Raw genomic sequence first — 26,919 nt, forward strand, 5'->3', positions numbered from 1 at the left:
CTAAGGTCTGAACATGGTCCACAGATCTAGATCCAGGAGTTGTCTCTTGTATTCATTAACTATTTTAAAGTTACTCTTCTAGATTATCATATGTAATATGGGAGTTATAATATATTCAGATTTGAGTCTAACATGAGAGCTGGATGGGATGGAATGTTGAGGGAATAAGTAGATTTTTCAATATAAAAGTGTAACAAGTCTTCAGTTAGTGCACCCTTCTTTATGTGACTCTTCCTTAAGGAGAATTGCCTAGACATAAGATCCTAGAGCAGTATATATTTGTAGTTTAATTACTAGCTCTGAAATACAAGTATCTATATTTTGCTAATCTATCTGAGATTTGTCTTTTCAGTGTTCCTTCTATTTTCATTATTGTTTCACATTTTGCCTTATAGGCTTTTAGATTTTGGATATATTCCTAAAACATAGCTTACTTCTTCATCTGTGATTAAAGCACATGTTCTTTCAAAATGATTTTTCTGGGACTTTGATTTTTAGATTATCCCTGGGAAGAATTCTGTGGCCTAGACCCTATTATTTATAGAATCAAAAACTCAGTGTTGGATGTTTTATACTCTGTGCTAGTTATTTACAACCATTCTACCAACACATAGTAGTATATACACATTCCACACGTGCTTGCTAGGGTTGAAGTTGTTAGGTAAATTTGACAAATTCATTCAACTACTCTGCCTTGGGGCCTTGGACCACATTTGGGGAAATATTCTGATTTATGCCTACCTTCTGAGGGACAGTACTTTGGAGAAAGAGTAATACCTCACATATGTTCTTTTAAGTTCAAATGTCACACAATCTCCTATTTATTATAGTGACATTTTCTGAGGAAATAGATGACATTCCATCTTTTAGATAGGAAAGGTGTGTGTGTGAGTTGCAGAAGCAGGTGAGCAGTAATGTAGGTTATTCTTCATCATTTCAGATGTCTCCCTTATGCTCCTATATATCGTAGATGGCTTTGTCTTTTGGCTTGTTGTTTTATTGTGTGTCTGGTTTGAGTATTAGAGCTTAGAACCTTAGAATATTGTATATTTCTGGAGACATCATTTAAGTGATAATACATTTCTTTCCCATAACAATTCAACCTGTAGGTGGCAAAGGCATTACAGAAATCTGACAATTTTGTCTATGTGCTGCTAGGAATAAATCAATAGTTTTCCATGACCACCAAAATTGCAGTATTGTGAAGAAGAGAATAAAACTACATAAGATAGGTTCAGCATAAGACATTAGTATAGCAAACATTCTATGTATTTAGAACAACTATTTCAGTTCAATGTGTTTGATAGTATGGTTTCAAATACCACAGTGTAATGATGGATATATGATATTGATTGAAAAAATTAATAGCAAAAAATGATTAAAATAGAATGCCCTATACAACATAGTAAAGTTGGTAGAATTAAAATTCTTTCTGAATTCATTACTATATATTTTTATGCATTCTGCATGAGCACACTCTTATACTTTTAAAATTACAAACAAGATTTATTTTGGTGTGATTATGTGTTGTGTGTATGTGTAGTTGTGTGGGACCATGTGCATGCGATTGCAGTTGTCTGTGGAGGACAGAAGGCAGCAGATCCCCTGGATATGGAGTTATAGGTGGCTGTTAGCTGTCTAGTGTGAGTGCTAGGAGTTGAACCTTGCTTTTTTATAAAAGGAGCAAGTACTTTAAAACCACTGCATCATTTCTCCAGTCTGTCTTGTATTTTAATATCTGTTTGATCTATATCTGTTTAATATCTATCACCCATCTATCTTTTACCTGTTTATATATTTCTGTATATGTTGAATATATATGTATATGCATAAGTGAAAGAGAATTTGTGGTAAAGTCAGCATGTTTCTTGAAAGATAAATCTGCTCTATTTGCCTCTCTTCATCTCCCACTTCTTCTTTGAGCTTTACCTTTTGTTATCCACCACCATGACCACAATAATTTTTGTGCCCAATCCTAGTTGGTATATGTAGTAGAAATTTAATCATTAAGTTAAAATATATAACAAAATGTCTTCACTACAAAAGATTCATCTCTTTTATTCTGTTTAAAATCAACATACACCATCCATTCACTAAAATCATCTTGAAGTCTCTGATCCACATGTTCTAGTTGCTTGAGCAGTACCTTGTAGGTAGAATTTCTGCTTGCCAGGAGATTATATTTTAACAGGAAAAGAAGAAAATAGGCATGTAAACAAATGTGTAGAGAAACAAATGGGATTACTTCAGATTATAATAGTGCAAAAGATTCTGCAGGGTGTGGAAGAAGAAGTCACAGGTGGTTTCCTGGACTCTGAAGGGTGGGCTTGTTAGGAGGTACCCTCCATGGAGGTAATTGTGAGACATAGGATACCACACAAAGACTGAAGCAGACTCTACAGGGCAGAGCAAAGCTTTAGAAAAAGACGACGCATAAGTATGGGCAAGAGCCCAGTTGATATAAGATCAGAAATGGTACCTCAGCTTAGAGAGGTTGAGCTCATAGGGTTTTCCTCTTCAGTACCAAATTTTGATTATTCTCTCCCTCCTTTCAGTGGGAAAATTCCAGATTTTCCAGCAAATGACGATGTGGTGGTATAACATGAGTGACATTTTATAAACATCATTCTGGTGTCTAGAAGAGGGGCACATTGCAATGGTTGGTTTGCATGTCAGGGCCTATGACATTGTTTGAACAATGAGTCAATGTAGAAAAATGTCATCATTAAACTTCGAAAATATTTTGTCAGGTGTGATATTAATCTTTACATCTATAGCCAAGAGGAAGGTGGGTGACTGACCCAGGCCCCATAGTCTACTTCTACATCGTCCTTTGTTTCTGCATTATCTTTTGTGGACCAATTAAGCATACTTTCTGTTTTCATGAGGAATTTATTTTTCTCATAGCAAAGCCGGTTTTGAATTCTTGATTACAAGTCACGTATTTTCTTCATATGGGAGGGAATGGAAGGACTACAAAAAACAACCAGAAGTCTAACTCTCCGCGACTTAACTGCAGCACGTGGCTCAGAAGGAAAAGGTGGGAAGCAGTCCAGAAGATTTGTCAGCCCTCCGGTTTAGACAATTTTTTGCTTCCTCATCTTTCATTGCCAAGGTTACCATTTCTCATTTATCCCACATCCCCCATATTCCCTGATAGCTGCTGCTGCCTGGGCAGTGATTTCAAGGTTTCATCTTCTATGTGCACTTACCCATTAGCTTGCCGTTTCTGTTCACTTGGTTTTTTGGGGGGTTGGCAATTCACTGAAATTTTGCTGTTTTTACAGATGAATGTGACAATTCTAATTTTCGGTAGAAAACTTTAACTTGAGATCTGGTGGGTACAAAATAGCAAAAAAGGCCTGTGGATTCCTCTTCTGCCCTCATACCAGGGTATAAGGAAATGTAGCTCTCAGCTTTTTCCCCTTCAGCTCTTGTCCCTTTGTCAAAAATTATTAATCACTCCATTACAACATTTTGCTCAAATTTATTATTTAAAAGCAGAAGAAAGCTAGAAAGAGGAGTTCTCACTTTTCTTCTTTTGGTTTGCCTTTTCTTGTCTCTTTCTCTCCCCACTTTGATCCTATTTGCCACTCCCTAACTACGGGCAGAGATGATTGACATGCATTGACTTCCTCCCTGTGGTAACATATTTGGCTAAAATGTTTTTATGCCATTCAGCAAATAGGAAATTAGCAGTTATTAAACCAGAGACTAGACTGCACCCTGCATTCTATGAAATGCATGGTTTCACTGAACTATTTCTTGAAGATACTAATAGCCTATGCTACTGTGCTACTCTGTAAAAGATAGTTTTGGAACATGCCTCAGTGGAGGCTTGTATAATCGTATGCCCCTTAAAAACTTTATTCAATAATGAATCTCCTTAAATTTGTTGAATCCAGAATTTTACAAATATATTTATCTAATTTGTCTTTCACTATTGCTGTGCTAGAATTGCATGGAGCCAGGGCTTGGAGAATCATAGTTAGAGAAATGCCAGTCTGATAGACAGCAAGTACTTGTTAATATTTAGTGAGCATTTAATACCTGTTGTGGGGCTTCAAATATTAGATAGACTCTTTCATGTAGTCTTCTACCAATTATTATAATTACAGTCAGTATTATTGAAAACCCTACCTTACTGCCAGTGAAAATACTTAAGTAATTTATTCAAACCCGTATAGCCAATAAACAAGAAACTTGATTTTAGACTCAGTGACCAAATTTAAATATTCAAATATCTCTCCCTTTGTGTACTCTCTTTGACATGTGACATGGTGAGCCATATATTTTATATAAATATACCATTGTACAGTAGAAGAAACTTAAGGAGGCCCAACAGTTACAGGAGAAACTAAAGCTACAGACTCAAAATAACCCAAGTTAATAAATATTTATTTGTCTTGTTGCTGTGACATAAACCTATCAAAAGCAAGCTGTAGGAAAGAAGAGTTTATTCTGACTCATAGTTCAGGAGTACAGACCATGGTGGTCGGAAAATCAGGGAGCAGGACCTGCAAGCTTCTTATTACATTGCTGCTTCATTCAGGAAACAGGATGAGAGATAACTCTTGTTCAGATAACTTTCTTCTTTTTACATCCAAGATCCCAACTGATGAAATGTTGTCATCCAAAGTTTAGATAAATCATGGCAGCTCAATTAATCTAATCCAGATAAACCTCCATAGTCATATCAGAAGCTTGTGTTCTAGGCGATTCTGCCAAGATGACAATATTAACTATTGCAGCCATGATCAGGAACCCAGAAAGCATGGATTCAAACCCTGAGACTTGGGAATCAATGTTTTTAATCCTTCAAACCTCCTTCCCCAGCATATAATATATATAATCTTCTAAGCTTAGAAATATTAAGACATTCATATTATAATATATCCTACATCAAGCTACTTTTTATTCATTGCTTCATATAAAAGAATGCTCTGAATGTGTATCCGAATGTTTGCTACCCCTAGTCATGGATTTGAAGGCAGGTTGAAGGTTGTTTTGGCAGTGAAGCTATGAGGAAAGAATAATTTAGTGACCTCAAGGGGAAGAAGAACCAGGCATCGCCAAGCAGGGGCCCAGCTTTGGAAGCTGTAGGAAGGGAGGAGAGGATCTGCAGGCCCAGTCAAGTTGACTTCAATATAGGATCTAAATTCGAAAGACACTAGGACACATGTGTATTTTGTCCTTGAAAGTACATCTACACGAAATCTATTTTCCTTGGTTTTGCTTTTGCCTTACCATTGCAGTAGCTTAAATGAGGATTTTAAAAGGATGTCATTCTGGGTATGAATTTTTACTCTATTATCAAATGTGACCTTAAAAAATTCCAAATTATGTCACCTACAAAATGAGGGTAGACATTTTATTCCGAGAAACAAGAGCATACTATAAGGTGCTTGAGAAAGTAGATGCTAATTTTTGGTGTAAGAGTATGAAGAAGCACTTGTCTTTTCTCTTCTTCTCTTTTCTCTTCTTTTCTTTTCTTTTCTATTCTTAATTGTATGAGTTCAGGTTGAAAATGTTAACTATTAAAAAAATTCTTACTTTTAACATTTTCTCTACTTCAGCTGAAGTTAAATAATTTGAATTCAACAACGTCCAGTCTCCTACTGTACAAATAAGCTGGCGAAAAGAAAGTTGTGTCATTGGATGATTTTCAAAATACAACCTCAAATGATGTTTGAAATGACTTTACTCTGAGCAGGATTCATCTAAGCAATTAACAAACACTTATTTATTCATTATTTTTTTTGCGTGCATGTATATGGGCATGCACATGCCAGAGAACATGTGTGGAAGTCTGTCTGGCATTGAAGAAAGACTCTTGAGAGGTGGGAAAATAAACAATGTCATTCAAACGTCTGTGTCTTAAGTTTTCTTAATAAATTACATTTACATTTACATGAAGAAAGGAGTGACAATTTTTCCAAGTTGCTTTAAGTTGATAAAAACTGACAAAAGCAAGATGGTTCTTGATTCTTGAGTCATATCAACATGCTTCATTTGGAAAACTATTCCCTGTTTACAGTATATATAGTTGGCTACAGTGTCTCATTCCTGTAGTGCTCTCTTATCTGTGGGAATCTGAGATAGAAGTTTGTGAGTTCAAAACCAGCCCAGGCTACATAGTAAGATCCTGTTGTAAACAACCACAACAACAACTACACAATCACTACCAATGATGACAGTGACCATAGTAATGTAGTTTTTATAAATAGAACCTTCAGTGTGAGAAATTCAATGTTCTGGGATTACCTAGGTCAAGGTTTCAAGGAAGGCGATTGTAGCACAACTGGAGAAATGCAATGATTCTATGTTCTTAGGGCTGGTATCTCTTTTCTGTTGCAGGATGAATAAGAGATACTTACAGAAAGCAACACAAGGGAAGCTTCTGATCATTATTTTTATAGTGACCTTGTGGGGGAAAGCTGTTTCCAGCGCCAACCATCACAAAGGTAAGTTCCCTTGCTTTCCGTGCTGTCCGTGTGAGATGGCTCCTTTAAACAGATTGTCACATTCTGTCTTCACTGGTCTGTTCAATTTTATTAGGTGTGGGTTCCCCTTAGCAATTTTCTTTAAGTAAAAATGCAGAGAGCTGTCTTCAAGATGACTTTGAGAGGAGAAACATAGTGTTTCCAGGATTACTGCCAATTCTGCAAATATTGTCCAATGAATATAAAATTCCAACTCTGTCTTCCCTCTGTTTTAAAGACAGTGATGTTAAAAATGTTAAGTTGGTGTGTAATAAAGATGAATTTGAGACTTCCCTTATCTTCATAAAGAAAACACTTTTTCATATGCATGTCTTAATCATGTGTACACAGTATATGTAAAGTTTTCTTTTAGATACTTTTTGTAGACCATCTCTTTTCTGGCAGCATGCCCTTCTGCCCATGATTTGGGCACCATTTCTACCAGGATCCCCAGTAAGTTCTGTTCTACAACAGAAAAGAGTGAGAATATTTGTCCATATGTATGTGCTGTCAGCTCAGAATTACTCCCTTTTCTCCTTTCTAGCCATTAGACTCAGCGTAATGAATGGCCGCCTTTTCCAAATGAGTTGAAATGGGGCTATTTCTCCATTATGTCTACCACAATCAAGTATTCATAACCTGAGAAGTCAATTTAGATTTTTCTGTGAAATATGGTTTTGCTATTTAATTCTCTGTCCACTATAAAGGCTAGCAATTTCCTTTCTTATTCTGTTTTGGGGTGAAGGAGGAATTAAGAGTGCTTTGAATTCTCTAACACTTAAATTATTTAGACATGTGCGATTAATTAGCATCACATGACCCATTAACACAGAGATAACACAGAAGCAATGTGAGAATTGAGGTCTATGTAACACACTTCCCCTTGCATTTAAAACCAATAAATGATAATTTATAAGATGGAGAATTTTGTGGAGAGTTTGTTCCCGTTTTGTAATCCTCATTTTTACCTATAGAGGTGTGCATGCTTGTAAATGCACAGTTCTCTCTTTGTCGTTAATGGTGCCTGTGGTTCTGTCAGTCAAACTTTTCATCCTCTTTAGTAATTGTTATCTTAGTTTCTTTCTCTGTCACTGTGATAAAACACCCTGACAAGAGCATCTTAACCACAGTTCCAGGGTATGGTTGATTGTCGCAGGGAAGTCATTTCAGGAGGAGGGAGCGGGTCACATTTCATCTATAATCAGCGACAGAGCAACTCATGCAATCTAGGATCTCCTGCTCCTATAATGGTCCTCCTGACAATTATGATGGGTCCATCTTCTTCAAATAACAGAAGATGATCTCTCGTAACCGCACCCCAGATGATTAGTTTGTCAAGTTAAGAGTTGACGACACTAACCATCACAATGCTATCTGTACAAAGTGGAAAAGATTCCATTGCAATACATCACCTCTGCTTCAAGGCAACAGCGAACCTGGCATCTGACATCAAAGGTGCATTTAGTACTTGTTTCCAAAAGGTGTAAGCTCTCTGAGAGGGGCTATGCCTGGAGCTCAACAAATTCTGCCCATCTATACTTTCCCTGACAGTTAGTTACTCCAGGACCCATTTCCAGGCTTTAGAAGTGAGAGAAGCAGAGAGGAATGCCAGGAATGGTGGGTATCAGAACAGCACCATCAGTGTTCCTGATAGACATGCTTTCATGGTCAAAGCAGGGGGCACTGTCTAGAAGAGATTCATTCATAACGACTTTCCACAGTATGAATTGCATGCCACTGTTAGAGATACTTAAGAATCCTTACGCCATGCTATGTACTCCATTAGCTTCAAAACCACTATGTTTCTTACTTCTTACTAACAATATATTTTGCATTTTTATTTATTTATAAAAATAAAAAAATATTTAAACATTTGTGTTTCTTTAAATTATGTGGATATGTGTGTATCTGTGAGGACAGCTGCTTATTTAGTCCAGAAGAAACCCTCAGATACACTGGAACTAAAGGTACAAGTGGTTGTGAGCTGCCTAAGGTGGTGCTGGGAACTAAACTCAGATCCTCTGGAACGGCAGAAAGCACTTTAAGCTGCTGAGTCATCTCTCTGGTCTCAAACACTGCATTGTATATGGAAACAGACTGCTGCATTGTACAATAAACGCTAACTGCCGAGTGCAATTCATTGTACAGGAGACAACCTAGGCTGCTTTCTGTCTCATGTCTACCTTGCCACTAATTTGCATAAAGACTTTATGAGGGATTTCTCTTTTCCTCTATTGCCCTTCCTTCCCTTCCTTTTCTTCACTTATTCTTTTTGTCCTGTGTTATTTCATATATAAAAATGTAAGGGCAATATAAATGTCAATGATATAGCACATATTCATGTCCTCAGTAGTGAGTTGGAAGTATGCACTTTCTAATGTTCTTGAACCTGTTGTGTGTGCATGCTGACTTCATTCTATTCCTGCCTCCCTTAGTGTTCTAGCATAGTCATTGTTCCAAACATTCCATTTAGAGTCCCTTCATATTTAATAACAATAACCTCTTCATAGAAGCATGGCTGCACATTTCTAAAGGCTTAGCTTGGGTAGTTCTTGTATAGAGGGTAAGTATGTAATTGCAATTTTGCTATTTGGAAAGTATGTTATAAGGTATAACACATCTATTTTCCCCAGTCAATCCACATTGCATGAAGTAACTACAAATATACGTATTCTCTTGTGCATAGATGTTTGATGTTCTAGTTTCTTCCTGTTCTGAACGATGGTTCTAGGGGTGCTACTGTACATTTCTTTCAGTGTACATGTGCACGTTTCTCTGGAGGAAACATCCCTGGGAGCAGATTGCTGGGTCACATAACATGACTGGGTTCAACTTGGCCATAGAATGCTGAATGGTTTTCCAATCCAACAGCACTGATACTTTTGCTCTGAGTATTTTGTTTACATCTCCCTGTTCCCCACTCTCTAGTTCTTCTTCCATCCAGCATATTTCTCCCTTCTTTTAATAATTTGTTTAGGGGTTAGTCATTTTGTTACTTTTCAAAGGACACATTTGCCTTTGCTGTTCATTTCACATTGTAAAAGTAACTTTTATTTGCCAGATGTAATTGTCCTCTCAGTGTTTTACTGCTGAGTAAACTCACCCTTTCCAGCTCTTTCTGAACTCTGGCTGGCTGGTTCAATTCAGCTGTTCTGGCTCAAACTCCTGTCCAAGCTGACTGATTCAATCTGGGTTCTCTCAGCTTCTCACTGAACTGTTCAGCGTGGCCTCAAACTAACTCTGGCATCTTGGTCTAATCTTCTGGCTCCTCCTTATTTACTCTCTGGCTTCAGCTGCCTCTGCTGACCTGCACTGAACTTCATGAACTCAGAATGAGCTCAACTCCACTGCACTGCACTGACTGTACTGACTCTCAATGACTCCCTCCTTGTGCTGCCTTAAATCGTCCCTCTCTCCTGTCCTGTTGTCATGAGAATTGGGCATATCCTATCTCTGACTCATTCTCTCAAATTTTTCTCTGATTTGTCTCTTTGCATCTCAACTAGACATTGCTTTAAAACACAGCTCCTTTGTTCTACAAACTCATTTTACCTTAAAGGAGTGTGCTAAGGGCTTGTCTGCCTTCCAGCTGGATCACACATGTGGTTAGAGCAGCCATGTTGCTGAACTAAAATTCCTCTACATCATGCAATACTTTTGTATTTTTTTCAATGTCACTCTCCATTGTCATGTCCACTCTTTATACATGGGTGTTTGGCTGCTTCATGAAGTTTAGGCAAGTCAGGCTGATTGAATTACTATTTTTTCATAAGACAGTAAGAAATCTGTCCCTGGTCCAAAATATCAAAGGTACATATTAGAAAACCAGGAGGACTAAGGAACATTCCAGATACCAGCTCGTCTGGTAACCGTTGGTGAGATAGGTACTGCTGCATAACTTTTTAAGTTCCGAATCTGATTAGTAAATATTGCAAGTGGGATTCACATATAAAAGTCTTTCTCCATATAGTCATGATATATCCAGCGATGAAGTTCTTCGCTCCTGGTATCTGTTTGGCTGGCTTCTGGAGTTTGATGGATTAGTATTGCTTATGAACACAAAATGGATATTATCTCTACTACCACTAGGATAGAACTACAGTCAGGTGATACGTGCACGACAGCATTCGCACTCTTTCCGAGTGGCTCAGTGTTTACATTACATATCGACTTTTGAGTTCTCTCCCTTCTACACTTTGGAATATTTATTCAGGTTAAATAGTCACTCTTCCTTGACTCTCCTTGCACCTCAGTTATGCTTTAGTCCACCGATGTGCTTCAGTTTCATGTATCGTTTGCCTCTAAAATTCTTTCCTGCCTGAGAAGTTTCTTGGACTTTAATGCCTTTATGTTCTTGTTCTTACTTTCTCTTTTCCATTCTATATAATTTTCTAATTTGTTTTGTGAGATAAGTTAGCCATTTAGTCCACTTCACAAGGAGAATTTTATCATATAAAAACTTCAATTATATTTATAGTTTTGTGAACGTTTTTATTTAAAATTTTTAATTTTTTGGAGGATTTATCATTAATACTGTATTTACATCATTCCCACTTTCTTTTTCCCTCTTCCAAATTCTCCCCTGCCCTGAAACTTCCTATTAAATCTGCAACTTCTTCTTCCATTATTGTTATTATTTTTTATGCACACACACACACACATACATGCACACACAAACGCATGCACACACTGAAACACATATTCATAGACTCCCACACAGATTCACGCACTCATATACACAGATCACACCCTCATACACACAGATTCACACACTTATGCACACCCGCATACATTGACACACATACATGCACATACATGTACACATACCCATGCACCTGCACCTACAAACACACACTGACAGACATGTACACACACACATACTCACATGCATACATACTCTCATATACACTTACACACACTCATATACACATACTTACACACAAATGCACACATACATGCACATAATCACATAGATACATATACTGACACACACATGCTCATACACTCACACATACATTCAGATACACACATATACACACACAGGCATGCACACACACGTACGCACACACAGTGCACACACACGTACGCACACACAGTGCACACACACACACACACACACACACACACACACACACCCCATTCACACTACTGAGTCCTTTAGTGTTGCTTCTCTGTATATGTGTTTATAATTGCCCACTGAAGATGGATATCCTATCCAGGGTCTTGTCCCTTGAGAAGATTGATTCTTGCTTTTCAGTAGCCATTGATTGTCCATAGTCCTTGATTTAGTGGTGCTGCATCCTTGAGAAAGTTTCTCCATTCCTAATAGCATGTCAGCTAGTTTTCTCATCATGCATGCCCTGTTAAGGCAGCCAAATTATTGAAATTTCATGGGCGCAGCTTTCCTATCTTGTCTTAAAGACGCTTCTCACTGGCAATGCGCTGGTCCTCAGGTTCTTAGAATCTTTTTCTCCCTCTTCCATCCTGATCACTGAGACGAAATGATGGGCTTGTGTTGTTGACACATACTGGGGATGAGTACCCCAGAACCATTGTTTTTTACACTTTGAGTAGTTGTAGATTTCTTTGATGGTCTTTGTGTGCTGCAAATGGGGCTGCTTTGAGCAGGAGTGAGGGCTACATGTACCTGTGGATGTAAGGATGGTATTTAGGATGTAGTTGATAATTGTGTCAGTTTAGGAATGTGGCAATGAGTCCATGACCTCACCTTCCTTAGGTAGTTAGCTAAATTGCAGTGCCAGGTATAAATTCCTTCCTATTGAATGAGCCTCGTGTCCAGTTAGGCTTTTTACCCTTGAAATACAAGTGCCACCATTTCACCGTTGGTATCTCTTACCATACCGGCCATGTTGTGGTTCTTAGGGATTACAGACAGACATGAGTTATACATGTTACTACCACCAGGGCATTCGAGTTCCTCATCTCCTTCCGCAGCTCTTATTCTTGTCTGATATGTTCACTTGATGTTTCACTGAGAATTCTGAGCCTTTCGTATCATGTCGTTCCCTCGCAAATTGATAAATAAAGCTAGCGAGATGAGTGCCCAAAAGTACCCCCAATGGATCATTTTGCACCCCAAACATCCCTTTCATCTGCCAAAGCCATTGCTATCCAGATCATCTACCACATTGATACCGAACTCCCTCCACCCCCATTTTTTTCTGACGTATAGCTACAAAGAGCCTAGGCTGATCTGGTAGTAATCAATATTTCTTGTTTAGCAGGACTTGCTGTTTCTTCCAATAGAACCACCACCTGTGTGGGACTGAGAAGTCCTGGACTCATTGACTCTATTGTTATCTTGTGGAAATATTTTATATTGGATTCTTGTAATGGAAAAGTTGTTTGTTTACTCAATATTTTTTGAGTACCTGCATCAGGGCAGAGAATATGGTAGTACATAAAAGAGATAAAAAATTTTTCTCTTATGGAGCTTTTATCTCTGAAGTAGGAAAATAGATAAAAAGAAAAGGAAATAAAATGGTACGCTTTATGGTATAAATGCAGTAGAGACAGTATAAAGGAAGGAAGAGGCCTAGAAAGTGCTGAGGAGGGATTATATGTTTAAATAAGGCCTTTGGGCCTGAGTTCACATTTTTAGCAGGGAGATATCAAGAGGAAAGAATTTTTCCAGGCAGAAACAGCCATACCTTTGAGTGCTTCTAAGCATTCATAGAGACAAGGAGAAATATTGGAGAGGAAAACATGCACACAACAGACTGTAAGGAAGAAAGTTGTGAATAGACATTTCAGAATAGACAGATGTGCACTGTGAAATAATAAACTCAATACATAGCAGAGGCAGTATACTAATGCAATAAATTCTGCTCTCAAGAGCAGCCAAGTGGAGAATTGTGTCACTCTCTCTGCTTGCTATGACACAGGGACACTCCGGTAATCCACAACAGCTGCATCTCAGGAAACAGATATCTAACAATCAGAAATTGTTGTCATCTTCTTAACAAACTTTTGTGCTTTGGGAATTAACGGTACCTCACTGAGAGACAAATAAGTTTACTGCTCACACTGTCTCAGAAAGACTCTGCCCTGAATTCTTACAATTATATTGAGCTGGGCATATCAGGGGAGATTAGCCAAGAACACTGTGACAGCCAGTCAGAAAAATATAAGCAGTATTTCCCCCCTTGGAAGCAATTACATTAGGTACAGCTTCAGATATTGGGGATCAGAGAGGAAACAGTTTAGTCGAGGTCTCCAAGTTCCCCAAAGAAAAATACAGCCATTAATCTTAGAGAGCTAATATGTTTCTTGTCTTCTCTTTGTCTACCCACCACATTCCTAACTAAATCTAAAAAGAACAAATCGTCACTAAGTGTTTGGTTTGGAAAAACATCTTTTTTTAAAAAAAGAAATAAATCTCCCTGAGATACCCAGTGTGAAAATTATACAGGGGAGAGAAAAACACACCCTAAAAGTTAGTCTGATTATCTAAGGTTAAAAACATGGTATTCTCATTGTAACTCAATGTAATTAACAATCTGGGTTAGAACTCTGGATAAAGTTCTTTTTTTCTTTTCCTAAGAAAATTTAGTTAAAAAAATAATGATTTCAATTTTGTAGGTAAGATAACAACTGTTAGAAAGTCTAAGTGTAGACCTTGTAGTGCCCTTTGGTCTATTTAATGCTTCTTTCATCAACTGGAGCAACTGCTCAGGAGATAGAATAGACATTATGTGCCTGTTAAATGTTGGGCTTTAGGCCAAATTCCACTGATTCACAATTGAGCAAAATGAACAGAATCTGTGCCTTAGTAGAGCTCATTGTGTATCCAGACAGAAAAGCCGTGATGCTGTAGGTCACATAGCTCTGTATGTATATGTGTCACATAGTCACACAGGTAAATGTTTGATGACAAGTGATACTGAAATGATAAGGTTTGGGGATGCTTAGGTAAAACAGACTATAAATGGATGAGGAGAGTTGGGAGAGGCTTTTTTAAAAATTTGGTTATTTTCTTTATTTACATTTCAAATGTTATTCCCCTTCTCAGTTTCCCCTCCACAAGCTCCCATCCCTCCTCCCTCCCCATGCCTCTTTGAGGGTGCTCCCCCACCTACTCCTGCCTCAGTGGCCTAGCATTCCCCTACACTGGGTCAGCAAGCCTCCACAGGACAGTGATGCCTGATAAGGCAATGGGATTTTTTAAAGGGTAGAAAACTTGATGTTGGATCTGAATGAGGGACGCAGAATCCATGCATTTTAGAAGCTTCTATAGCACTACAGGAGCAACAACAGAAGGCTTCGTGAGCTCACAGTCTTAGCTGGCTCACGGGGGTCACAGGAGAGGTAGACATAGTCAGTCTGCTCAAGACTCTTAGGGAAGATGCTTTGAGGACACACTCAGAATGACCGTTTTCTTAGAATGAACATGGTTCCATCCAATCTGGTTAAGATGCTTCCAACGTGTCTTGAGCCAGTTTGCAGTCCAAGGCGATCTGTACCTCATAGGGTCTAAAGGATCTCCATGATAAAAACAAGTGGATTATGCTTTGAAAGAAACATAAACAATATGTGGATTGACTGTGGAGTATTGTCTTAGGGATACATTTAAAATATATCATTAAATTTCCAATCAGTATATATCTTTGGGAACCTATGGAAGTATACCAAGAAGGAAAGTCAAGAAACATAACTTTTTTTGACAGCATTTATGTGAATAACATTTGAGCATGTCTTCATGTTTAATTGGTCAACAATGTTACGTGTATTTGGGAGTATACAATATTTATCCGTTATATATTTTGTCACATGCTTTTTGCCTTCTCAGTTCTTTAAATACTACTGAGTTACAAATAAGTTTAAAATTATTCTTAAGATATCTCATGCTTATGTATTATGGCATAGAATACACATGTACATACTAAAGTATAAACACAAGACAGATAAATTTGCAGTTACCAACAAGAACAAGAAATAGTTAACTGTGGGCTCCTCAAAGTCCCTTATACATCTTGCTGATTATAATTCCTCCCATTGGGGAGTCTATAACAATTGGATGCTGTTGTGTCTGGTTTTTAATTTTGCACAAACACAATCCTACTATAAGTATTTACAAAGTGGAACACATGCCTGAAACATTTTCTTTTAGGATTCACCCTGTTACCATAGAGGATCCCATTGTATGAACTTTCTAAGAAGGGTCCAAGGTAGTTAGGACAAATACAACAGGGACCCTCTCTCATGGTCACATCCCTGGGCAGGCAGGCCTTTCTCATCCTAGCACTTAAGAATTTAGATACACAAAGAGAAATAGGTCCTTTGATTGTTCTTTCAGACTCCAAGACAGAATAAAGGTACAACGGATAAACATGAAGAGAAACTTTTAGAGGGTGCAAGGTGTAGGAGTGGGATGTGCAGTCCACACTGGGGCCATCATTCCTTAATAAAAGATAAAAGGAAGATCCTAGAGAAAAGACTCAAACTTCAGCACAGTCTCATCCAGGCCAACTAGAGCCTTTAGCCAAGACTGATGCATCTTTAAAGTCAGGGGCAGCCTGTTGTCCATCTGTCAGGCAGGCAGGCATTGGCTGGAACCAGCATAACAGAACTGGGTGTTGTATTTCATGATAAATTTAACACAACCAGAGACTGTTATATAACTGTGCTCTTTGCACTGGATTCTGAGAGACAGATACATGTTTTTAGAGCTGCTGTGTTTTCAAAGGCTGAATCTGACTGAAACCAGCTAGAAAAGAATTGTGGGAAATCTACTATCAAGGGTTTCTAGCTCTTTTCCATATAGAAATAATACAGACGAGTAAATGTTTGAAAAAAATGACAAATCTCTGTCAGGGAAATATTTACAAATACTTCCTATTACTATTTCCAGCCCCCTCCCCATCATAAAGGAATATAAAACTTTCCATCTTCTCTGAAAAATATAGGTCACTAATTAAAATGTATTCATTAAATGAGGTCTACAGATAGTGCTTAATTTATATGATTTATGCTTTTGAGTAACCAATGAATGGATAAAGTCAGTTTTAGAATTATTTCTACTTTCTACTATTTGTATTCTTCAATTCTTTTGCCAGTTTTCTTTTGTTTCAGCACTGGAGGCCGATCACGGGGCCTTCTTATACCAGGCAGCTCTTTGCCCCTGAGCTGTATGCCCCACTCTTACAACTTTACTGATGTGTTTGAGAACCTACAGCTTTTAATAATCAGTCATATTCCTTACATAATTTTAGCTTATATTCTTTTCAAATTTGATATAATTCCTTTTTATATATACATGTTTAATTCAAATTTTGTGATTCCTCCTTTTCCTCTTCTCCCCCAACCCCTCCCAAGTCCCCTTCTTTCCTGTGCCCTTACCTAGCTCTCAAACTGATAGCTTATTATTATTATTATTATTATTATTATTATTATTATTATTATTATTACTCTGTGTGTGTGTGTGTGTGTGTGTGTGTGTGTATGTGTGCAAACACAACCTGATGAGGTCATTCTTGTTGGGTTTTCATAGTTTCATGCTGACTGCTCTGTATTGGATAATGTTACTAGAAGTTCATTCCTGGGAGAGGGTAATTCTCTTTCTCAGTAATCAGTAGTTACCTGTAGTTCTTTGTCTGTGGGTAGGATTGATGACATCATTGTTCAAGTCTTACTTAGACAAACCATATCTAGAAGAAACATTTTTTTAAAATTTTTATTCCCGCCCCCAAACTTTTTGATATTATTCAAAATAAAGTTTGTTTGACAGAATATAAAATATTGTGATCTTGTAGAAAAAAACTGAAGGGTTTTAAAGTACCTATAATCCTGCTACACATATCTATTTATAACCCTCTTTCTTACTTATGCTATGGTTTTTTTCTTCTTTCCTTGAAAGTATTTATTTAACAACCTTGTATTATTCTCTGAAATATTTTAAGTTTTGCTAAGTAATAATAATGTTCGGGGAACACTGAGATGTACAATTTGTTTGAACTTGCTTAACTGTGTTTGTAGTGAGGGAATGACTTGATCAACTGATTTGAATTGTAATGTGCCATTCTGTTTTGACAATGATACTAATAATTACAAAGCAACCTTGTGTTTATTTGAGAGTCTTTGAAAAGAATCATAGAAGCATTGCAGAGATAAAAATGATACCGATTCATGAAGCATTTGTTAATTAGCATTTATGCATGCTTCAACAAATGCCTCTTGATCTAAGTTAGAAGGTCACAAACATTAACCTTTCCATCAGCAGGGAAATCAGATCCCTTTATTTATAAATACTTGTCAACATTGAGATCCATTATGCTATGAAATCGTTGCCAATTTCATCTTCTTTTAGTTTGCAATTATTATTAGAGATGATACTTTACTAATTTATTTGCAATTATATTTTATTAATTTCTTTTCCATGTCCTTATCAGTTGATTTTATAATGTGATATTATCTTCTGTGGCTTTATGAGAATGCTTCATAAGTGATTAACACTTTAGCTTTCAAGTTTTATATACTTACACTATTAGCATATGGTAGAGGATCCCAACTTCGAAGGCTCCTAGAGTCCATCACAGGCTTGGCCTTTGGTAGGTATGAAAGATTCCCAAACCCTTTCTTTGTATGAAGATAGGATTGGGTATTATTCATACTTTTACTATAGTTTTTATTATTTTTAATATAACAGCAACTAGACAGACTTCATCTCTTTCAATAAGTGACTGAATCTTAAGGTTTGGTTTTTGAAGAAAGCTTTGATTTTATTTTATTTTTTAACTAATACTTTTATCTTTGCTTCTGTTTCTAGGAATATTTGCTATGTGCTTAGGTCACCAATTTTTTTTGTCATTGTTGTTGTTCTCTGTGTCCAGTAAACTCTTTTTTGTTTTTAACCTTCCTTTGTGGAGGTGTTTTTTCATGTTTTAGTTTTCTGTAAAGTTAGTTCTCTCATTATTAATTAGGTATTTATTATTGACTTCTACCTGTATTCTTTGTGAATTTTCTTTGGATAGTTTTACAGCATCTAATAGAGCACACGATCCAGATATTAAAAACAAACAAATGAAACCAACATTTAAATCAAGACCCCTTTCCCTCTAGTCCAATAACCAACTGAATGTCTGAACCTTGTTACATGAATAATTGCAAATTACAATAATCACAGCAAAAATAAATATGAATAATTATCTAAACTATAACATTGGAATATATATTTATTTTATTTGCTCCATTTTTCCCCCTGAAGTTTTTAAGACTTGGGGGAATGTGAGTAAATGAGCTTGTGTGAAACAGAAGTGAGCTACATCAGCAAGCCCGCCCAGCAATGGCTCAGCTGGAAGCCCAGCAGGTCTGTACTCAGAAGGAAATGCATGCTTATTTGGATCCACTCCAGCTCTTAAGCTTGGAGAAAACAGCTATTTGAGAGCTGAAGTCAGTGCTCTCAGCTGAGTCAGGGAGCAGCTCTCTGAGAGATTGAAGGAGAGAAAGCAAATCATTGCCAAGACAAAAGTCCATCCAACAGGAATCCATCCAAGGTTCACCTAGGGTATCCGGCATTCTGGTGAGAACAGGTCTTCAGTGTATCTATATAAGTCACCTGCTTAATCTGAATTCATTTTTTTCCAAGATGATAATATATCTCCTTGTAAGGGAGGCAGGCAGAGTAAAGAATCCACTGAAATAGTCACTCCATGGTTATGGGGAAGGTTTTATTATACCTATGGCAAGAGGCATCTGACAAGTCCAGAGCAGAGAGGAAAAAGAAGAGACTGCCCAAGGCCAAGGGTAGGAAAGAGGCCTTAGAAAATTCATGGGGCATTGGGATGGGTCCCTTTCCCCCTCCTCTCTTACTCCCAAGTCCCTCCCAACCTCTACCTCCCATGACTATTTTGTTCCCACTTCTAAGTAAGACTGAAGCATATACACTTTGGTCTTCCTTCTTCTTAGGCTTCATATAGTCTACAATCATCAGTGGTAAGGGAGGCCCTTGGTCCTGGGAAGGCTAGATGCCCCAGCGTAGGGGAATGCCAAGGTTGTGAGGTAGGAGTGAGTGGGTAGGGGAGCACCCTCATAGAAGCAGGGGTTAGGGAGAGGGATAGACGGTTTTCAGAGGGCAAACCAGAAATGGGGATAACATTTGAAATGTAAATAAATAAAATAACCAATACAAATTTTTTTTAAAAATGAAAAAAATTTATGATGGGTTATAATGAGAACTGGCAGCTGAGTGGAGGGGAAGTTATGAACTTGAGCAATCTGTGTATTTAGGTAGAAGAGGAAGTGAGGAGGGCAGGAGGCTATTTTGGACTTTGAATGCAAGGAAGATATGTGTCAATAGAGACTGGAGGCATCCAGAGGCAGCATGGGCTTTGTTACTTAGCCACAGATATACTCCAAGAGCCAAGAACTCTTCTAGCAGGTAGAATACCATTTCTTAGGCTCTGCAGGAATAGTGCCTGTGAGGTTTTACATCTCTAACAATGGTCCTTCTATGGTCCAGCTTGAAGTGATCATTTGGGGGTTCCTTTCTGACCTGACAATACTTTATCTGGAGATCTCTTCACCATCATCCAGCAAATACCTTCTCTCATCTTGCCTATCTGTTAATATATTCTGTATCCCTGTTAGGTTCTTATATCCTTCATTTTGATGATCCTGAAGAAGGGAAAATGAGAGGTTCATTTATTCAGACCAATATTATTGGGTTACCCTTCTAGAATTATAAATAAGACATGATTTTCATATATAAGATAGAATTCATTTTGCTTTGGTTCTGTTGTTGTGAAATTATGATTAGTGATTGTTGAGATCCTATACTTCTGTTACGACCCTTGGTTTTCTTTCTCTCCTGTGTTCTATCCACTCTGTTCTATCATCTTCAATCGGCATGTCTACTGGTCAATATACTCTAGGAGCCACTCAGGACTGCTTGCTTTGATCTTCATATGGAAACTTGTGCTCTTCGGTGGGAGAAAATATATGGAATCATTTAATGGAAGATTGTTAATATCACAGATTGGAGGAGAAAGATCACCCACCCAAACCGTAATGACCAACTTTATTAAGGCAGGCAATTAATTAAAGCAAGCTTTTATTATTCATGTACACTGACTGCTCCCTGTCCCCAAGCAAGGTTCTTGAAGTCAGCTTTGAATATGAGGAAAAAGTTAGCATTTCTAGCTCAGAGATAAGGGATTTCCAATGGTGGATTTGGTGAGCAAAATAGGCAGTTACAGAAACAGAGCATAACAAGGCAGTCTAACGCGGAAGTCATAACAACCTTTTGAAACAAAGGTGAGGTTGCAAGATGGTCATTACAATATTTTGAAAAAAAAATGACTGCAAGATGTTTATAAGGGAGTTATAACAACAGGTAACCATAATAACCTTTGGAGTCAAAGGCATGGTTACTGTTTCCTGGAACATGCAGCCCAGAGCCTTTTGTAGATAGGGCTACTTGTGTGGCAGAGCTCCATCCTTGAGAAACTTAATCATGAACAGGAAAGAAACTAGTTTGTCTTTATTACAAGATGGCTCTTAACCCTAATATAAAGGCAGGTTTATATCACCAAGGTTCCTCTATTCTTTTATGTGTACTTCCATAGCTTGGCTGTGTGACTTCCTGAACTTATTTTTCTAATTTACTTATATTTTGTCTTTCTTTATACCCCTCTCTTCTTTTTACTGTAGTTTAAAAATGGGCATTCAATGCCCTTCACTCTCTAAATCTGTGCATAATTATATATTTCCTTTTGTACTTTTAAGTTTTAAGTGCTGGTTATGTCTTTTGAATGTTCTTTTTTGAATATTTCTTCTTGCTCATTATCACATTTTCTGGGATTTTTTTCTCTACTCTGCTAGGGTTTTGTTTTTTTTTTTTAATCTTTAATGCTGCTATAAGCTTTCTTCTGATGTCTGATAGTATGAACATTGGTTTGTTAACAGGTCAGTGTGGCTTGCAAGGTTTGAAATTCAATATGGAAGCATGAAGAAAGGTTTTATTGGATAACTGCAGTTGTTAGCATGTTTTGATTTTTCTCTGGAGCTGGACAGTTCTCTTACACATGAGTCCTCTTGGGCAAGAACATTTGCCATCTGAGAAGCCAACTAAAGCTGGGTTGAATGCTTCTCATTCATCCTTCTGTAGTTCATTCAGCCCCTCCCCATTTATCAGTTTGATGTCTACTTTGTCTTGTATCTTCTAATTAACAGATTACCATTATCTTATGAACAGACAAATAACCTTTCAAGCTATTTAATCTCTAGTTACTCTCCAACATAGATACCAGCCCAGTGACACAAAATGTTGGAGAGTAACTAGAGATTAAATAGCTTCTCAGGTGACTCTCACCAGTGCCCTAATTGTGGTCTCAACCCCTCATGCTCCATCCCTGGACCAAATTCTTCCAATCTTTTATCCCATTGACAAATCTATGACTTTGATCCTCATAAATCAGGTCCAAGACTTTGATATCATTGCCCCTCAATTCATTTAAATTTTTACAATAACAGAAGCAATGGGGTTTTGATTAAGCTGTTTCCTTTTAAGGTTGTATATGTACTTCCTGATCTTGCAAGGTGTCTTTCAATGTCAACCATCTCTGCTCAGCCTCAAATCTTTATTTGTCACAGTTCTTCCCTCACATTGAAATACTCTAAATACAAAGTAAAGAGATGAGTAAAAATATTTCTATCTTTTAAAATATGGCTTTTATTTTTTCATTTTTATGGATCTATTGAGGTGTAGTTAGTCAAAGCTGCATGTGCTTTGGGCATACAGTGTGATACTTTGGTGTATGCATATATTGTGAAATGATTGTATAATCAATCAGATTAAAAAATCCATCAACTGAAGAAAAAATGCTTGGGGTTTAGCATTTTAACAATGTTCAGTATGCAGTGTGTTGCTAAGTCCGGTTTTTAGAGCTCATTCACTCTATATCTGATGGTCTTACCTTTTAAGCAACCTTCCCCTTTTGTCCCACATCTTCTTGTAACATTTTCAAAACAGTGCTATGATATTGGTTTCATACAACATCATCTTCCTTTTGTCTGAAAAGAGTTTATTCCTTAGTTTCTCATTTCAATTTTCTCATAAATTGGGTATATTTTGAATTTTTCTTCCTTCTTTGTATTCAATTAGAATTCTTGGTTTCTGAGACAGCCTAGTTCCAACATGGGACCACCTCTCTGATTTCTTAACATTGGGTGTGAGGTGTTTTCACAGATCTGTGAACTCAGAGGTAAGAAGTGTCCTCTCTAGATAGCAAATCACCTGCTACCAGCATGACCTAAGAAGAATGTCACTCTCTCCTGGTTTGCTGGTGGCCTTTTAGGGAGGTTGCTGACTTCTGAAGGTGTAGAAGGCATTCATAGTTTGAAATCTCCCACCAGCAACTGACATTTAAACACAATGAGGTAGTCCCTTCTGAATGTACTATGTTAAAATTTGATTTCCATATTCCAGAATATCTTGGCTGGATAGATAGGTTTTTAATTTTTTCTTTATTTCTGAGATTACTATATAATTTCATCATTTTCTCTTTCCCTTTCTTTCCTCCAAACTGTCCCATACACTCCTTGCTCTCTTTCAAATTCATGGCTTCTTTTTTTCCATTACTTGTTATTACATGCATGTGTTATATATGTATACATTAATTGCTAAATATGACCCATTCAGTGTGTATAATGTAACCTGAGTGATGTTTCCAGGGCTGGCTAGCCGTTTAGCATTCAGTAAACAGTTTTTTTCTCTTCTCTGGAGAAGACTGTATCTCTTGTCAGCAAGAACTAGAGGATGAAGGAGTTTGCTCTGAGACTGAGTCCCCTAAAGGTGTCAGAAGCTTGCTGGTTTTTGTCACCTTGACATAAACCTAGACATGTTTGGGAAGAGTGAGTCTTAATTCAGAAAACACCTCCATAAAATTGGTTTTTAGGTAAGGTCTGTAGGGCATTTTCTTGATTAACAGTTGATAGAAGAGGATCCCACTCACTGTAGGTGGAGACACCCTTGGACAGGGGGTTAGACCTTAGATGATTTAAAGAAGCAGGCTGAGCAAGCCATGAGGAGCAAACCAGTAGGAAACATTTCCCCAAGGCATCAGTGACTGCCTTTGGGTTCTTGCCTTGAGGTCCTGCTCTGATTTTCTTTGTTGATGGACTGGGATGTAGATGTGAAAGAGAAACAATCTTTTCTTCCTGAAATTGCTTATGGTGCTGGTACACTATCACAGCAATAAAAAACCCTAAGACAAAATATCTAGTAGAAGTTATAAAAGAGTTTGATGAAGCAATGATGATATCAGGCATCCTTGAATTTTCTCATTTTAATAAAGATGGTTAAAGCGTTCCATCATTAATTCTAATGCTGGACTTAAAACAATTGAAAATTTCACTTAAATTATTTTTTGTAGGAAGTATGCTTTAATCTTTATTTACATTTTAGGATCACACCATCCCACAATCTTTTACAAGATAGTTATTCCTTTTTTATATTTGTACATATATATTTGCATGTATATACATATATACATACAGTAATATTTAATAGCCACTTGAACATTTAAATTGTTCATAGATTGAAGTGAACTAGTTTTTAATTAATTATTTTATTTATTTACATTCCAAACCCTTCACAGAGTTATTCTTTCATTCCACCTCCCCTTAGCCTCTGGGAGGGTGTCTCCCTACCCTAGGGCATCAAGTCTGTGCAGGATTAGGTCCACCCTCTCTCACTGAGGACAGACAAGGCAGTCTTCTGCTACATATGTGCTTGGAGTCTCGTTTCTATTTTAGAAGGGTTTTTTTTTTAGTTGAGAACATATAATTTTAGGAATTCCAGATATTTGAAGTTAAAGCAAATATAAGTAATTTTAATCTAGTATGTGTCTATCTGCATGGTTTCTTTAGACCAGAACAGAAATATTCATTCATGGTTCTTCTTCTCTCAGGCTTGTTTGTAGTAGATGATTCAAGGATTTCAAAAGGAGAAACCCTGAAACTGAACATGTCTCCCACAAGGAGAAATAATCTGATATTTTAAAATACAGAATACAGATTTTTTTCGGGGACTGACTGGTTCATAGTTATCAAATGAAGTTACACCACCATTGCATGATCACACAGTCAAAATGATAAGGTATCATAAAACGGTTATTCTCTTACTGTGCAGAGATCAAATTCTGAAACATTTCTTTCTAGGCATGGAATGACGGTGTCAACATATTATCCTATCATTTATTTTAAATTACTTCATCTATTACCATAGTCCTCGGCACCCAGTCAAAATTAAAGAGAGCCAGAGACTCCTTCACTTTCTTTAGAGTCTAACTCCTTACGGACTGTTTAATCAGAGCAGGATTTGTAGCTATTCATGGTTTTGCCAGAGGAGAATCTATCCAGAGAAAGCTTAGGAAGCTTTATTCAGGTAGTTCCTCCCTGTTGGTCTTCCTCCCCTTGCCATGTCTACCTTGCAGGTTTATCTGTGACTTCCAGGAAAAGAAGATCAAATCCCTCACCTTTTACAAACCAATTCTCACCCCTTTCAGGGGGTAGTTTGATCCCTGACCTAAGTGAACAACCTAGAGCTGGTCAGGTGTTACTTCTGTGACCCTGCCTGATGGGACAGTTGCCGCTCTTTCACGGTCATCAAACATCCCTTATACATGTCCTAAGAAGACACAGGTATAGCAAGCTGTGCGGAAGTGGAACACGTGGAATCCGTTATCTTCATTTCTAGGAATTCACTTAGTAAATACTTCAAGGAGAAAATTCTCCTGTACACTCCTTGTTTCGTCTATTCATGGGACTTTCACAGGTGCTGTGCTTAAATGAATAACAATTGTTGGTCTATCCAAGTACTTCATGCTTTCTTAGGCACACGAGACTTCTGGCCTTGATTTTGTAAATGCCTTTTAAAAAAATCATAAAATCACTGCTCCACAGGTTTTCTATATCTCAAAGTGTCAGACCACTGGAAGATACTTGAAATATTTCCGTGTTCTTGCTTTTTCATGTGGGTAGTGAGTGTCTGTGTTATGGGAAGTCATCTACTTTATGCCTGCCTGGTCCTGATCTCTGCAGGATACAGGGCTGAATTAGCAACCAAAATGACTGCTTAACTAATTGCTTATAAATGAACATGTCAGCTTCCCCAATTTGTGTACGTTCATAATGAGTATGGAAGGCTCTAGGACAGTGACTCTCAACCGGTAAGTCATGACTCCTTTGGGAGTTGACTATTAATATACTATATATCAGATATATTACAATTCATAACACTAGCAAAATTACACTTCTTACATTACAGTGAAATAATTTTATGACTGGGGGTTACCACAACATGAGGAACTTCGTTAAAGGGTCACATCATCAGGAAGGTTGAGAACCACTGCCCTAGGCTCATTTCAAATTGCGAGTGCTGAAAGAGAAGAAAAAGTTGGATTAGAAATATTTAGGATTTGTCTGACTGTCCTTGGGTGAAATTTATTACCACTGAACATTTTACTTTATCTGTAAACAATAGGAACTAATAGGTGTTCATTTCTTGTGCTGGGTTGGTATAGAGATATAAATGATTGTAAGTTTGGATATTCTTTGAAGGTATAAAATATAGGCTATTATATCTATTATAAGGAGATTTTATATTTTACTGACAATTTTTTTCTAAATTCTGACAGTTCTGAGAAAGTTTAGGGGACATGAGTCCTATTGAAAACATTGTGTTGTTCTTTCTCTCTTTGGGTTTTGAGACAAGCCCTTAGCCTGAATTATAGCTCAGCTGAATTTTGAAGGCAGTATGTTGGTGACTGTGAACTTGAACTCTTCAGTCTCTTGCTTTCACCTCCCAAGTGTTGAGGTCACAGATGTGTATCAGTACACGTATATACTGGCTACCTTTACTTGTTTTCAATGTTATAATTCATGTTGCATGTGTGTGTCCCCATTCTTTAATTCTTTAACTACATATGAAATTTACCTGGTATTGCACATTTAACTATGGGAATAATTTGCTGAAACAAACAAACAAACACCCCCACAATTCTTGCTGCTGTACAATGTATTTTCAGGTTGTGACTAGCTCACTTAAAGGTTAATGTTAGAAACCAATGGAAATGTTTTCCTGATTTTTAAATCTCTGAATCTGAGATGTAAAAAGAAATAAAGATCAAATGTAGTTAAAAATTATAGTGCTACTACAGAGGGCTGGGGTAGAAGGCACATTGGCATTTTAATAAGGCCTTGTTTTCTTTTACAATAGTTATAGCCTATGTGGATATATCTTATCCCAAAGCAGATGCTACTTTGGTAAAACTATCTTTATTATTCTCATTTCTTAACAAAGACAATGCCTCTTCAAGTCTGTTTTTGAAACACCGTGGCAAACATTCCTCCAAAATGTTCATACCCTGTGGACTTTTAGGTCAAATATAGGTGAAACAAGTTTTAAAATTTTATGTGC

At 37.3% G+C, this 26,919-nt stretch overlaps 1 protein-coding gene across 4 annotated transcripts in view; it reads left to right on the forward strand.

The window, feature by feature from the left end:
• Tafa2 (TAFA chemokine like family member 2) overlaps positions 1-26,919 on the forward strand; it is a 464,270-nt gene that overhangs the window by 309,826 nt on the left and 127,525 nt on the right. For all 4 annotated transcript variants that reach the window (XM_032913322.1, XM_032913308.1, XM_032913314.1 and 1 more), the window contains exon 2: positions 6,358-6,464. In XM_032913322.1, coding sequence (XP_032769213.1) covers positions 6,359-6,464 — 106 coding nt within the window. In that variant the 5' untranslated portion in view covers position 6,358. The remainder of the gene's footprint in view (positions 1-6,357; positions 6,465-26,919) is intronic.

Source organism: Rattus rattus, chromosome 1, assembly GCF_011064425.1.
Source record: "Rattus rattus isolate New Zealand chromosome 1, Rrattus_CSIRO_v1, whole genome shotgun sequence".
In the NCBI taxonomy this organism is placed as follows: Eukaryota; Metazoa; Chordata; class Mammalia; order Rodentia; family Muridae; genus Rattus; species Rattus rattus.